Source organism: Copadichromis virginalis, linkage group LG20, assembly GCF_057382275.1.
Source record: "Copadichromis virginalis isolate Kocher_CV1m ecotype Utaka linkage group LG20, C_Virginalis_male_GT1.1, whole genome shotgun sequence".
Taxonomy (NCBI): Eukaryota; Metazoa; Chordata; class Actinopteri; order Cichliformes; family Cichlidae; genus Copadichromis; species Copadichromis virginalis.
This window is the reverse complement of record NC_140637.1, coordinates 16,477,403-16,493,735: the sequence shown is the minus strand read 5'-3', so window position 1 is coordinate 16,493,735 and position 16,333 is coordinate 16,477,403. Positions and strand designations below refer to the sequence as shown.

The window sequence follows — 16,333 nt, the reverse complement described above, 5'->3', positions numbered from 1 at the left end:
GAGATGTGTCTGCTACTGGAATCTGAGGTGCTGTGAACTTGTGATTTCTGAGGCTGGTGACTCGGATGAATGTATCCTCAGCAGCAGAGGTGACTCTTGGTCTTCCTTTCCTGGGGTGGTCCTCATGTAAGACAGTTTCGGTGTAGCACTTCTAGTGAGAAGAAATGCAGTTTTTGCGACAGCACTTGGGGACACAATCAAAGTTTTAGCAGTTTTCTGGACTGACTGACCTTCAGTTCTTGAAGTAATGATGGACTGGTGTTTCTCTTTAGCAGTGTTGGGGAGTAACGGAATACATGTACCGCCGTTACGTATTTAAAATACAAAATATGAGTAACTGTATTCCGTTACAGTTACCGTTTAAAAAGGTGGTATTTAGAATACAGTTACTTTGTTGAAATAAATGGATTACACTGCGGTACTTTCCTGTTTCATTTTGTCGCGGGTCAGGACTGTTTGGGTTTTGTTTGACAGCTACGTTCTGTTGTTCCAGGCGGCAGCGTTACGGTTGCCATGGTTACAGGGCGACGCTCTCTCTCTCTCTCTCTGCGACTGTGTGCTTCCTGGGTGAGAGAGCGCCTTTTCGTTGTTGTTGTTGTTGTGCTAAGCTAACAGGCAGAATGCTACAAGCATAGCTCTAAAGAATGTAGCATCATGGGCAGTGTAGTCCGTGCTGCAGGGAGAATGGACTGCCATACACGTTATGGGTCTGTGAGCGCGAGGAGGGAGAAAAAGGGCAGTGGAAAGGTACGAGTTGTCATCGAGGAAAAACGGGAGCTGGAAGCATGTAAATATAATAATAACCACTTCAGCCAAGAAGAGTGCCTGACGAGCCCAGTTGTAAGTAAGCTATTAAAACTTGACTGTACACCGTGTTCGTGTTTTCCTCCGAAACAATAAGTTCCGTTGGAGCAGCCTTTCAACGCCTCTCTCTGTCTCTCGCAATAAAAGTTGACCCAGACAACAAAGTAAAGCTATTTTTCGGCTAGGAGCCGACAGGGACCCCGTATTAGTCAGAGGTCCCTTTACTACAGTTCGGAGTCGCGGACCTTCAGTAATAGTAATAAATCACAGCAATAGTACATTCACGTTGTTGTAAAAAGCATGATAATATAGTGAGTAATCCAAAGTATTCAGAATACGTTACTGTCATTGAGTAACGTAACGGAATACGTTACAGAATACATTTTGGGGCATGTATTCTGTATTCTGTAATGGAATACATTTTAAAAGTAACCTTCCCAACACTGCTCTTTAGTTAGCTGATTGGTTCTTGCCATAATATGAATTCTAACAGTTGTCAAATAGGGCTGTCAGCTGTGTACCAATCTGACTGCTGCACAACACAACTGATGGTCCCAACCCCATTAAGAAGGCAATAAATGAACCCTGACAGGCACACCTGTGAAGTGAAACCATTCAGGTGACTACAGCATGAAGCTCACTGAGAGAAGGCCGAGGGTATGCAGTGCTGTCAACAAAGCAAAGGGCGGCTACTTTGAGGAATCTGTGATATAAAACACATTTAGAGTTATTTACCAGTTTTTCTTTGCTACATAATTTTATATATCTTGCTTCATATATTTGATGTCTTCAGTTTGCCTCCACATTGTAGAAAGTAGTAAAAATAAAGAAAAACCATTAAATGACAAGGTGTGTCCAAACTTTTGACTGCTTATCTACACTGTGTACATTGTTCCTAGTGTGTTGATTTTTCTACTCACCCCTTGAGATGGGTAGGTGGTCCAGCCCAGTTCTGCTGTTGCTGTTGTTGAATCCATTAGTACCTCTGGAGATAATCAAAAACCAAAAAGCCTGGCGTTAGAATTAGAATTAAGTTACACTGCAATAAAATACTGTGTGTGTTGAGCTCTGTTCACACTGGAAATGATTTGCAGTGATGTAGTGAGCAACATTCAGTGACTTCAAATGACAAACAGTAAAATAACTGAAGTGGATGGCCTACGAGATAAAGAACCACCAGTGAGACACAGAGCACTAATGACTGATATATATTCTGGTAGTTAATACATCAGAGGTTTAAACCAGAGCCTGGAATGTCACCTAGTGATCAGACGTTAGCTTTAGACCAGTGTGAAACAACCAAAGTACTTCCAAAGTACTTTCCCTGTGTTCCACATTACTCATTTTGTTCCTCTTGTCTCCGTGTTCCATGTATCCGCTCTGTCTCCCAAGTCAGTCATGCCCCCATGTCAGTTTCTCCCACAATCTCAGTATTAAGCTCGTGTGTCTTCGTCCTCCGTATTTGTCTTGCTTACTGTTTTATTTTTATCATCCCGTGTCCTGTGTTAGTGTTACAGTTTTGCTTCCTCCCTGTCTTGTTATGTCAGATTAGGTCCAGTTGTGTTTCTCTCCTGTCCTCCCTCGTTACTGTTTGTGTATATATTGTATTAGTTTCCCTTTGTTTGTTGTTGGATCATCTGTTTGTCATACGTCAAGCTCAGTTATCCCACATTTAACTGTCTTTGTCCATATTTATGTTTTATGTCTCAGCTCATCACGTTTTCAGGTTTTAGTTGTTTTACCATTTTTTTAGGTTAGTCTTTATTTCCCTTTTGTTTTCTTTTCTTTGCACTGTGTTTAGCCGTCAATAATGTAATAAGGAGCATTATAATAAAATGCCAGAGGATCGAAAGAATAACACAAAAGGTACATGGACTATTATAAACAAACAAACCAAAGCTAATTACCCAGACTTTTTCAGAGAAAAAATATGGTTATTACAAATAGGAATGAAGTGGTTAACAGATAATGATAACAGGTAATGATTTCGTTGTCAGTGTGGGTCCAAAACTGGCAAAGGAAATTAAAAAAATACCCTGCTTGAGGAGAACAGTGTGGGTGAGGACTGTGACCAGAAAATCCTAATTCAATCCAACTGGAAGTTGTAGAAGAAAGTTAATAATTATTTATTATTAACTAGAAATAGTTAATAAATGTAAAAACAAATTTCAACAGATAGCGATGACCAGTGTTGGGCAAGTTACTTTGAAAAAGTAATTAATTATAGTTACTAGTTACTTCTTCAAAAAAGTAACTGAGTTAGTAACTGAGTTACACGATTCCAAAAGTAATTAATTACTTGAAAAGTAACTGTTGCGTTACTTTAAAAAAATATTTAACCCTCTGGGGGTCCAGGGTATAATTGTCTATAGACAGATGTATGTGTATGTGTTTGTATGCATGACCATTTTGGTTACAAAATTGTAGTTAAATTTAGGGACAGGACCCGATAAGCCACTGCTTCTTCCTTTGATACACCTTCTGTTTTTGCTTCATGGATCCATTTGCTGGAAATTTCTTATGCTTTCCATTTCCTGTGTTTGTTTTGTTGAAATTTTAATTGTTCGAAAGAAAAGAAAAAGAAAGAAAAGAAGAATAAGTCTTGTATTTGTCCAGCGTCAGATTAAAATGTAAGCACCCAGTGTTGCATTCAAATGTCCCATTTTCTGGCTGCTCGCTTTCTATTAGTATCAATAGTGATTAATGAGGAGTTGGGAAGAAGCGGCAAGCCAGGTGTCACAGCCGCCGCTAAATAGGAAGAATAGACGCCATGAGCGCTGACCTGCAACCAATTCCCACAGACTCAGCCAAGAAGGGTGGAGAAGAGTAAAAGCCCCTTTTCCGTTAGTAGAGCATCGGATCGACTCGCCACAACTCAACTCAGATCAACAGGTTTTCCATTATAATGGAGTACGACCTAATATGTGTGGTCGTCTTTATAGCAAAGTGACGAGCATCCTGTTACGTAATTAGTATGTGACTAGGGATGGGTACCGGTACCCGGTGCCATTATGGCATAAACGGTAGTAACCAGACCGAAAAGCAGCACACATTTCAGTGCTTTATTTCTGTGCTTTTTTTCCTGAGATGTCATACACTTTGGATTCCAGCCAATCATTTTACCTTTGCGAGCATAGTAGGCGGGTCCAGGTACATACGTTCTTTTAGAGCAGAGCTACAGATTAAAAATGCCCAAAGCGAAGGGGTCAAAGTCTGGCTGTACTTCACAGCAAAAGATGCAAACTCAGCAGCCTGCAACAAGTGCTTTAAGGTGATACTGTGCTATACACCTGGCGACGTATAGCATTTTGTCAAAAGCTGAGAAATGCGCTGTATTTGATAGCTTGCTGTGAGACCTCACACCGGGCAAATCTACTGCGGGTGGGTTGCCTGTTATCTGAGGCGTTAGCATCATTCCCCAAAAACCCAAAGAGTAGAGTCCTGGCCCCTAGCCCTGCCAGTGTAGCAGAAATGATGACGGATGATGATGGCAGCAGCAGCAGAGAAAAGATTAGACTACATCCATAGTGGCTCTTTGAATTTGCCATTGTATCTCCTGCTTGAATCAAATTGTCTCAGTCTGACAGCCTCTTTTATAACTTGCAAACCTTCTTTCAAAATTAGAGAGAAAGAAGTCACAATTTAACATGTCTGTTAATTGTGAAGAGCAGTGCTGCAATAGAGCATTTAAATACAGGCTAGCATGGGCTGGAGCTACTGATGGGAGATGGAGATAGACAGGGGAAATGGGGACATCATGGGTTTGTGAGGGTGGGGGTGCATTAGTATATGTTGCCCTCATTTCGTGACTAGACACTCACTATGGCAGCTCAGTCTCAGCAGCTTGAATGCAACTAAGTGACTACAATATGCTGGAACTACTGCATATTCAATCTAGTTACATCCTGTTTAAATTAGAACGAATTGTTTTCTCTGAGATGTATAATCTCTGTGAATTACTCTTATTAATGGCAAATTTTTGTTTTACTAAACCCTTGTTTTGATGCACCTTCTTAACATTTATTGTAGAAGGCACTGTCTTTCTGTACAATAATGGCTCTCTGCCTTTCCACTGTCTCCATCTGTCACTGCAATCCTGCAATACATATATAGAGAGATCTCTTGTTCTGCCTCTGCTTCATGAATCAGTGAAAAGTAGGGCAAAGAGGAGGAGAGAGTGGGCCAACTAAGGCCAGCAAAAATAATCCTTGTAGGCTTCACAACGCTCTACATGTCATGCTGGATTAAACCCACAGGGATACCTCAATAAAATTCACTAAAATTCACTTTGCTCCCAGCACTGCCTGCCATGCTGCTTACCAGCTTTCATACTCATCTGTCCTCATATCCAAATTCCTAATTTCTGGGATATATATATATATATATATATATATATATATATATATATATATATATATATATATATATATATATATGGTCCCCGTGGTAATCGGAGCACTAGGTGCGGTGACTCCCAAGCTAGGCGAGTGGCTCCAGCAGATCCCGGGAACAACATCGGAAATCTCTGTCCAGAAGAGCGCAGTCCTGGGAACAGCTAAGATACTGCGCAGGACCCTCAAGCTCCCAGGCCTCTGGTAGAGGACCCGAGCTTGAAGGATAAAACCGCCCGCAGGGGCGTGCTGGGTGTTTTTTTATATTAGGGGTGCAACGATATTCGTATCGATATTGAACCGTTCGATACAGTGCTTTCGGTTCGGTACGCATATGTATCCAACAATACAAAATTTGTAATTTATTTAATCAACTTTCCTTCTGACGATGCTGTCTGTGTTGAGCGCTCAGTGAATCTGCGTTCGACTACTCCGCCTAGGTTACACTGTCGAGCGCAGATCCACTGAGCGCTCAACAAAGACAGCATCGTCAGAAGGAAGAGCGCAGGGCAAGCTAGCGAGACAGAAGTTAAGCTCTCCTTGCAACATGGCAAATTGAACCTCCCCCACCCTCATTCAGATCTGGCGTTTGGAATTATTTTGGTTTTCATGTGATGTATGACCCTGAAGGTAAGCGCGTCATGGACTAAAGTAAAACAGTATGTTGGATGTGCCACGCAATGCTCAATTACATGGGTGGGAGCTAGTGTGTTAGCGCAGTTAGCTCGTTAACGTGTTGGCCGTCTAGCCCCATGCACGGGACGATCAGGGGTAGCTCGTTAACGGAGATTTGCCGTGTTGTGGCGTTAAGGTCATTTCAACGAGATTAACCTGAAAGCACTAGTGGGAACACAACGAATATGACTGCACATTTATATCATCCTAGTGCAAAAACAACAAGCATGCATGCTACAAACTTTAGCCGAGTCATTTAGACAGCCATTAGCACATGATTCTCCTTATGGGGACCTGATATGTTTAATATGCTGCTGAGAATATAGGCCAGAAGAAGCGTATAGTATAGCTTTTATTTTGGAAAGAGACATTTCTCTGTAATAAACTCTCTTTTCCAAAGATGCATGATTCCTCAATCAGATACAGGGCTCGCAATATCGCTAGCCCGACGTCCAGGGGCTAGCGATTTTCCAGTCGGGCTACCAAAATCTATCTCTGCCCTGCCCGTCGGACTATTGTAAGAAGGAAAAATATATGTCAATGCTTTTGCATTCTTTCAGAAATGTAGCTGGGTAATTATGTCATTGGCATCGGTGAGCCACTGTCAATATGTGACATATTGAAATCGCATTTGAATTTGCGCTTGTTTTTTTGCTTTCACTTTGCAATCGCTCGGACAGCACTGATTGGTGAGTGATGATAATTTGCGCACCAATTCCTCTGACATCGTCTTATTAATCGTTAGCTTACTACACAAACATGACAAGTTAAATCTCCCGCAGCAAGCTTAAATATGTGAGAGAATCGCTGAGCGTTATGTGAGTGCGTGTGTAAAAGCAGCAGGATATATATTTTAGTTCTGCTGAGCCAAATAAGACAGGTCAGGGTGAAGAAGTGACAGCCAAAGAAAAGCTTACCACAAAACGGAAAAGTTATGACAAATCAGACTATAAGGCAAAAAGAAAATGCCTCATAGTCTGATTTGTCATAACTTCTCCGTTTTGTGGTAAGCTTTTCTTTGGCTGTCACTTCTTCACCCTGACCTGTCTTATTTGGCTCAGCAGAACTGAAATGCTTTTACACACGCACTCACATAAGCTCAGCGATTCTCTGCGCGATCAACCTCTCACATGTTTAAGCTTGCTGCGTCATGTTTGCATAGTAAGCTAACGATTAATAAGACGATGTCAGAGGAATTGGTGCACAAATTATCATCACTCACAGATCAGTGCTGTCGCTCTCTATACACAGTTCGCACGATTGCAAAGTGAAAGCAAAAAAACAAGCGCAAATTCAAACGCGACTTCAATATGTCACATATTGACAGTGGCTCACCGATGCCAATGACATAATTACCCAGCTACATTTCCGAAAGAATGCAAAAGCATTGACATATATTTTTCCTACAATAGCCCGACGGGCAGGGCAGAGATAGATTTTGGTAGCCCGACTGAAAAAATCGCTAGCTCCGGGACGTCGGGCTAGCGATATTGCAAGCCCTGTATCTGATTGAGGAATCACTCATCTTTGGAAAAGAGAGTTTATTACAGAGAAATGTCTCTTTCCAAAATAAAAGCTATACTATCCGCTTCTTCTGGGCTATATTCTCAGCAGCATAAGGAGAATCATGTGCTAACAGCTGTCTAAATGACTCGGCTAAAGTTAGTAGCATGCTTGCTTGTTGTTTTTGCACTAGGATGATATAAATGTGCAGTCATATTCGTTGTGTTCCCGCTAGTGCTTTCAGGTTAATCTCGTTGAAATGACCTTAACGCCACAACACGGCAAATCTCCGTTAACGAGCTACCGCCGATCACTCCGTGCATGGGGCTAGACGGCCAACACGTTAACGAGCTAACTGCGCTAACACACTAGTTCACACCAATGTAATTGAGCATTGCATGGCACATTCAACATACTGTTTTACTTTAGTCCATGACTCGCTTACCTTCAGGGTCATACGTCACATGAAAACCAAAATAATTCCAAACGCCAGATCTGAATGACGTTCAATTTGCCTGTTGTAAGGAGAGCTTAACTTCTGTCTCGCTAGCTTGCCCTGCGCTCTTCCTTCTGACTATGCTGTCTGTGTTGAGCGCTCAGTGGATCTGCGCTCGACAGTGCAGCCTAGGTGGAGTAGTCGAACACAGATTCACTGAGCGCTCAACACAGACAGCATCGTCAGAAGGAAAATTGATAAAATAAATTACAAATGTTGTATCGTTCGATACATATGCGTACCGAACCGAAAGCACTGTATCGAACGGTTCAATATCGATACGAATATCGTTGCACCCCTAATATATATATATATATATATATATATATATATATATACACATGAGGGTGGTATCACAGTGGCAGATATCCAAAAAAAGGGTCTCCAGTATGAAGAGTTGGGCAGCACCAGGCCCTGACATGATTCACGCTTACTGGCTGAAAAAGCTGACTGCACTCCACAAACATCTGGCAGTACAAATCAACCAGCTGCTAGCTGATGAGACACACCCAGAATAGCTACCAAGGAGATGCTCTGTCCTCACTGCTGTTCTGCATAGGCCTGAACCTCCTCAGTGAGACCATTGACTGACAAGACTGGCTACGGATACCAATTACGGAATGGAGCAATGTAGAGGACATGGATCCCGATGACATCAAGCTGTATACCAAGAGTGAACGAGACATTGATTCACTGATCCACACCACCAGGATATACAGCAATGACATCGGAATGTCGTTCAGACTGGAGAAGTGTAGTTGGATGATAACAAAGAGAGAGAAAGTAGTCAGAACTAATAATAATAATAATGGATTGGATTTATATAGCGCTTTTCAAGGCACCCAAAGCGCTTTACAATGCCATTATTCATTCACTCTCACACACTGGTGGAGGCAAGCTATGGTTGTAGCTACAGCTGCCCTGGAGCTGACTGACAGAAGCGAGGCTGCCATTTCGCGCCATCGGCCCCTCTGGCCAACACCAGTAGGCGGTAGGGTAAAGTGCCTTGCCCAAGGACACAACGACCAGGACAGAGAGCCCGGGGATCAAACTGGCGACCTTCCGGTTACAGATACGCTTCCCAACCCCCTGAGCCACGGTCACCCCAGAAGGCAAAACTGCGGACATAGAGGACAGCTACAAGTACCTGGGGATCCCACAGGCAAATGGGAACCATGAAGAGGCCGCTAGAAAAGCTGCAACCACCAAGTACCTGCAGAGGGTCAGGTAAGTCCTGAGGAGTCAGCTGAAGGGTAAGAACAAGATCCGCGCTATCAACACCTACGCCCTGCCCGTGATCAGGTACCCTGCTGGGATAATAAGCTGGCCGAAGAGGAGATAGAAGCAACCGACATCAACACAAGGAAACCCTAAGGCTGTATGCTAAGTGGAAGGAAGGAGGCCAGGGACTAGTGAGCATCAGTAGCACAGTCCAGGATGAGACAACAAACATCCACGAATACATCATGAAGATGAATATATGAATGAATACCTCAGGCAGCAGAAACCCAAGAAAGTGGAGGAACCAACATGAACGGCCAGACCACTCCATGGTATGTACCAGCGACAAGGCACAATATAAAGTGCCTTGAGGCAACTGGTGTTGTGACTTGGCGCTATATAAATAAAATTGAATTGAACTGAAAAATTGAATTGCAAGATGCTAGCAGGCATGACATACATGGAACGCCATGACCAAGTGGCTGGCATAGTATACAGAAACATCTGTGCCGAGTATGGCCTGGAAATCCCAAGGTCAAAATGGGACACGCCCCGTAAGGTGGTGGAGAATGACAGAGCTAAGATTCTGTGGGACTTACAGGTACAGACTGAGAAAATGGTGGTGGCTAACCAACCAGACATAGTGGTGGTAGACAAGCAGAAGAAGACAGCCATAGTAATAGAAGTAGCAATACTGAATGACAGCAACATTAAGGAAAAAAAGAAGCATCATGGGCTCAGAGAAGAACTCGAGAGGATGTGGAGGGTGAACGTAATAGTGGTCCCAGTGGTAATCAGAGAACTAAGTGTGTGGCTCCAGCAGATCCCAGCAACAACATTTAAGATCTCTGTCCAGAAGAGCACAGTCCTTTTTTTTTTTTTTTTTGCCTGCCCCATTTGGTTCTTTAGCCATCAGAATTGTTGTCTGAAGACCAACAAGGATACCCAATGGATTTATTTTGCCAAATGGATCATCGTGGCACACAATCACACTCCCCAAACATACTCTATACCCCGGGTCCAGGTATCCTCGCCCCCAGAGGGGGAAACAGAACCCAGACCCAAGAGATGTTACCCTTCCCCCCGGGGTGGAGGCAAGCAGACCGTCCCAGGCTCCGCAGCAGCAGGGAGGCCAATCAGACAGCCAACATCTCCTCCCAGCCCCCCCGCAAGGCCCTATATATATGTGTGTGTTATGAGAGTGTAAGTAATGTGGATGTCTAAGTTGTGAGATAAAATTGAGGCACAGGTGGCCAGAAGGGGACGGGGGGGGGGGGGGGGGGGGGGAATGTCTCCCCTGCACCCTTGTGACACACCCGCACCCCAAGGCCCTACCTGTGTGGGTGAGTGTGGTGCAGCGGGAAGAGGGAGGTAGCCGGGGATGGGGAGGAAAAGGAGGGAGGGGAGGATGCCCCTCCCTAGGACCAGCTCCCCTGCTGACCCCAGTAGGCACCCCCGTCCTCTGGTACCCACCAAGGCAAGGGAGCCCAGGTCCATCCAGACCGGGGCCTACGGTAGCACTGCCAAGCCCCACAGGACCCGGGGTAGCCCACCTTACCCCACCGCAGAGGAAACTGTACCCACCCCAACATTCAATCGTCTCCCAGACTACACAAGACAACAACCTCCAGGTTAAGTTTATTCTCCACCTCTCCTATGTCTCTCCCCCACCTGCAGAGTGGACTCCTGCAAGGATGGAACAACCTCCCCGCCAGTTGCAGAGCCCCCCAGTTAGGCCGATGAACAAGAGGCCCCCTGCGCCAGGGCTGAGCACCCGTGCACCCACCCGCTCACAACCTCGGTGACACACCGACGAGGACCGAAGCCCAGTGGAAATCAGAGAACTAGGTGTGTGGCTCCAGCAGATCACAGCAACAACATTTTAGATCTCTGTCCAGAAGAGCACAGTCCTAAAATATTGCACAGGACCCTCAAGCTCCCAGGTCTCTGGTAGAGGACCCAAGCTTGAAAGAAAGACCGCCCGCAGGGGCGAGAGATTTTTTATTTGTTTTAGTAGAAGACTTTGGTATTGGTATAAGAGAGAGGCAAAAATTGTGTCCATAGGACAGTTCTAAAACTGCTGACCAAAAACAACACTCATCTCATCCCGACTCATCCCAACAACAAGACTCATCTCACATTAGCCCAAAAAAAAAATAAATCTTGATGATCCCCAAGAATACTCTATGGATGGCTGTGACAAAAGCATAAATTTTTTGAAGGTTTGAGTCCTGTTACATCTGGTGTAAAACTAACACAGCATTTCATAAAAAGAATGTCATACCAACAGTCAAACATGGCAGTGTTAGTGTGATCATCTGGGCTGCTTTGCTGCTTCAGGAACTGAATGACTTTCCATAATTGATGGAACCATGACATCTGCTCTCTACCCGAACATTCTCAAGCAGAATTTCCAGCCATCAGTTCATGCCCTGAAGCTCAGGTGTGCTTGAATTGTGCAGCAGGATAGTGATCTTAAAAATACCAGCAGGTTCACCTCTTAATGTCTTAGAAAATCAAATAAAATCCCCAAACTTTTTGGAGTCCAGTTGAAATGCTTTGGCACGAAGTTAAAGCGAGTGTTCATGTTTGAAAACCCTCCAGTGCGGCTGAATTAAAAATAATTCTGCAGTGTGCAACCATTGGCGTTCAAGATGGTATTGCATTGTGGATCACAATCTGATGGTACTTTTCTATGTTAATAATTAGTTCATTAGTTATTAGTTTTGAAAAGATCCCCCAAACCACTGGCTGAAATACCGCCTCCACTGTGTTTTCCTGATGGCTGTAGACATTCACTGTTGTGCTTCTTGCCTGACCTCCTCCTCCAATGATTTGAACAACAAATTTGAAATCTGGATTTATCACTCCATTAGACGAGATGCCACTGACTTTCAGTCTTGTGCAAATTGTCAAAACTCATACTTTTTTCCTTGTTCCCGTTCTTTGTTAATGGCTTCTTCACAGCCACTCTTTCACTGAGACCATTTTTTATAAGGCAAACAGTAGATGGAGGTGCCAGATGCATCTCTCAGGTCCAGTGTCAGGTCTTTAACAGAGCATGTGACTTTCAGATACAATGGTATCTGAAAGTCACATGCTCTGATGAATGCATCTATTGCAGATAGTTTTTAAGCCTTTCACTTCTTCTTCTTTTCTCCACTTGGCCAGTTTCCACAATTCTTTTTAAGAACACAGCGTACACATGACAAGATATGACCAATTTTGGCAATGGCTTTGTTGGCCAACAGAGTTCTGACTCTTTGTCAGCCCAGACAAGAAATCTGGGCTTATTGCTGTTTTCATAGATCAGTGACAGAATTGTCGGAACTTGGAGGGCTTTTTCTAAAAAATATAAACTAGCTACTTTGCCAGAGTCCAGAGGTCTTCTACATGAGTGAAATGCAATTTTCTCTCCAGCTTACATGCTTTTTATACTTAATTTGTTTTTTGTCTTTTTTTTTGGGGGGGGGGGGGGGGGGGGGGGGGTTGTTCTGGTTTGTTTATTTCAGGTCTGAGAGCAGAACCAATCTCTATGGCAAAGGGGTTTTTGGGGATGACAGGAGGAGACAGCAACAGTAAGAGACTGGCATACACGATTCCTGGTTTCAACTCAGGATAGTCACAAATTCTTCCAGATTTCTAGAAATGAGAGGTTCCATCTAAAGTGGGATGGATATCAACGCTCCTAACAAAGACAGGTTTTCCGCAGAAAGTTTTCTAATTATCTATCACGCCCACAATTTTGGACAACAATCAGACAGCCTGTGGTTTAACCCATTAAAACCAGTTTAAGTTTAAATTTTTAGGTAAAACAACCTTGACCCATTGGTGCAATCAAAACGTCCACTGGCTTCTAAAAGCATCAAGTCTACGCTTTTTCGGTGATATTAGGATCATTACGGTAATCCCAGGCAGGGCACCACATCCAATTCTCTGCAAATAACACAGAAAACATGAAAAAAAAACCCACACAGTAAAAAGAACCCCAATGCCTGATCAAATTTTTGTTTACTGCTCCCTCACACCTACTCACTTTCTCTACTCCCAGCCAACTTTTGTCCTTGCATTGCTGCAGTGATACCATTTCTGGGATTACCATAATGACCACAATATCACTGAAACACACAAAGTTGCATCTTTCAGGAACAAGCTCTCTCTGTCTGTCTTTGGAGGGTTAGGATAACGTCCATCTTCAGTGGCGGTCCTAGCCTGTTTGGTGCCCTGGGTGAAACACTCCCTCTGCCCCCCCCCCCCCCCCCCGACACACACACACACACACACACACACACACACACACACACACACACATAAAACCTATTAAGGATTGTACATTAAAATAAAACTGTTGTCAGAACCATACTGAATTTCACCAGAGAAACACACACACACACGCACACACACATACACACATATGAAGAGAGTATGCATAGTATGCAAACGGCTACCGGACAGCCATCATAATTCATCATACAATGAAAATAGGACAAATCAACAATTTGACAACATTTGACACTGACTAATTAACTCATTCACTGCCATTGACGTCTATAGCCGTCAATGGCAGTGAATGAGTCAATGGGTTTAACTCATTCACTGCCAATGGCTGGCAGTGAATGAGTTAATATTACAATCTGTAGCATAATGTATTGTTTGGAGTTTAGTCTGTTACTGTTACTATTTTTACCATTTCTTCTTGGAGCAACTGTAACCCACATAATTTCCTTGGGGATTAGTAAAGTATTCTGATTCTGATTGTTTCAGGATGACCTGCCATGATCCAATGACACATCTGCTTACCTGTATCTTTTGCTCGTTTCTCCTCCTCCTCTTTTCTCTTTTTTCTAAACTGAGGACCTGATGGCGTTGAACTTTTCTTGTCCATCTTGGTTTTAATTTTGCACTCCAGTATGAACACCCATCCCCCAATCCGAGAATCATAACCTAATAGACCTACACCTTATTTCACAGATTCACTTTGTCTAGGGTTTATGTCTGGGATTTTGCACAACCCAGGATTCAAATCATGAATACATAATGGGCTTGGATTTACAACATTATGAATGAAATGTGCTCTATTTGGAAGCAGCAGGTCTCCCTCCCCTTTCGACAGGCTGTGTGTGAGACTTTAAATCAACAAACTGTAAATTTTGTCGGCATGATGTTGGGGCAGCATGAGTACCACCAATTTTTATTTAATTTTTTTGCCGATGCCCGTGATGCCGCCCCCCACCACGATGCCGCCCCGAGCAACTGCCCGTGTCGCCCGTATCAAAAACCGCTACTGTCCAGCTTAATAAGTCACTACTGGTCCAACTTGAGATGTGATAAGAGAAACATAAGTCCAACATTTTTTAGCAGAATTACGTACCAACTCAATATTAATTTTAGTGACTTCCAATTGATGCAACCAGGTGCCATTATTTCTGACGTGACCTATGATCTTACCAAATCTACCCATACTCTTAGCCAGCAGTTTCCAATTCTGTGTGCCTGCCCCTGGAATACAATCAACTATCGTTGCTAGAGTCTGTAGGTTCCTGTTTTTAAGAACAGTCCCTAATAACCATTTTTTTCCTTGGATGGTGGTGTATTGGGGGGGGGGGGGGGTCTGTTTAGGCCAACACCTCCTAACAGTCAGTCACCCAGATGAGCTGATGTCCCAGCGGCTTGGCAGAACCTGCTGGGGCCATCTAACCAGAGCTAAGCTACTTTGGCCCACACCAAGGGGTGTGGTCCTGGGTTTTTTTGAACCAGTGTCTGGTATTTTGTATTATGTGTTTTGGCATTGTTGAGACTTATTGATTCTTTAGGAATTATGTGATTCTAATATTCAGTTTTGATAGCGTATGAGTTTGGTGACTTGTGATTCTAGTTCTTAGTCCTTTCCCTTTCCCTTATTTCACTCTGTTTTAGTCTCACCTCTGTGTGTTCTCCCCAGCATCCCCTGTGTTGTCATGTCTGGTTACGAATGTCAAGTTTCTGTCTCGTCTCCATCTCGCTCCCGCTCTCTTTATCCCTTGCTCTCGCTCAAGTGTGTGTGTCTTAAGGCCGGGTTTTGTTTCTGTGTTTCCTGTCTTATTTTGATAGTCCTTGTCTCATGCAAGGTTATTATCGTTAACAAAAACTAACGAAATAACAAAAACTAGAAGTGAAAAAACATTTTCGTTAATGGAAATAAAAATAAAAACAAAAAAAGGAAAACTAACTAAAACTGTAATGAGTGTTCACAAAACTAACTAAAATTAACTGAATTATAGCACAAATGTGTTTAGTTTTCATTGATTTGTATGTGTCATACAATAGTCAAGGGTGAAAATGAAGTTTAGTTTCCAGATTTTTTTCTTGCTGTCTCATTATGCCAGCAGGTGGCAAATACGTTAGTCGAGTCGTCTGTGTTGCTGCTCCGTCCACGCGCAGAATCATGTCAAGAAAAGTCGGGAGAAAGCGCCAGAGTCCAATTTGGGATTACTTTGAATATGACTGTGTTTTGGATAAAGCAAGTGTCTTGTAGTGGAAAGAGACAAATTATGAGGGACATTTCTAAAGGGAAAAAATCCCACAAACCTTAAAGTTCACTTGAAAAGCTCACACAAGAAGGCTAACCTAGCTTACCTTGAGAAGGGAGCACACTCAACCCTCATCCCCAGAAAACAGAAGCTAACCCCAGGCAAGGCAGCGTGATGCATCCCGAGACAACAGGACTGGGATATCTACATAACTGTGTGAGTCAATTGCCTTCAAAAAGTTTATCAATTCACTTGAACCAAAATTACGAACACCCGGTGCTGCAAGAGTTAATAGTCTCAGTGGGGCCAAGATATAACCTTGCCTCTGAAGAATTGGTTTTCCCTTCATCGGGAGCAGCGCTGGGCTCTTCAAATCACGAACAAACAGTAGCCCACATTCTTGATTTTTAGTCACAAACACTTGTTGTAATGACTAACTACTCCTGACATTTTGGAGATGTTAGCTCTTTATACAGTAAAGTTACAGTGGGATACAAATAATATCAGGCTGATCCTGCCATGATTTGTTCCCCCTGTTCAAATCACGGACAACCCATTTTGCAGAGGAATTGAAAAATGTATTGATAGCAATATTGAATATTATTACACAGGGAAAAAAACAACTACACCAAAAATAATCACATCGTTACACCTCTGCTTTTGTAAATGGAGGGACAGTAACTGCGTGTGTATATGTAAGTGTGTAAAACCTGAAGATAGTCAGATTAACAGTA

The 16,333-nt window shown here is 43.2% G+C and overlaps 1 protein-coding gene across 1 annotated transcript in view; it reads right to left on the bottom strand.

Annotated features, from left to right (window-relative positions):
• LOC146684506 (ephrin type-B receptor 2-like) overlaps window positions 1-16,333 on the bottom strand; it is an 80,579-nt gene that overhangs the window by 54,886 nt on the left and 9,360 nt on the right. Inside the window, exon 2 of the mRNA XM_085444396.1 lies at window positions 1,725-1,789. Coding sequence (XP_085300522.1) covers window positions 1,725-1,789 — 65 coding nt within the window. The remainder of the gene's footprint in view (window positions 1-1,724; window positions 1,790-16,333) is intronic.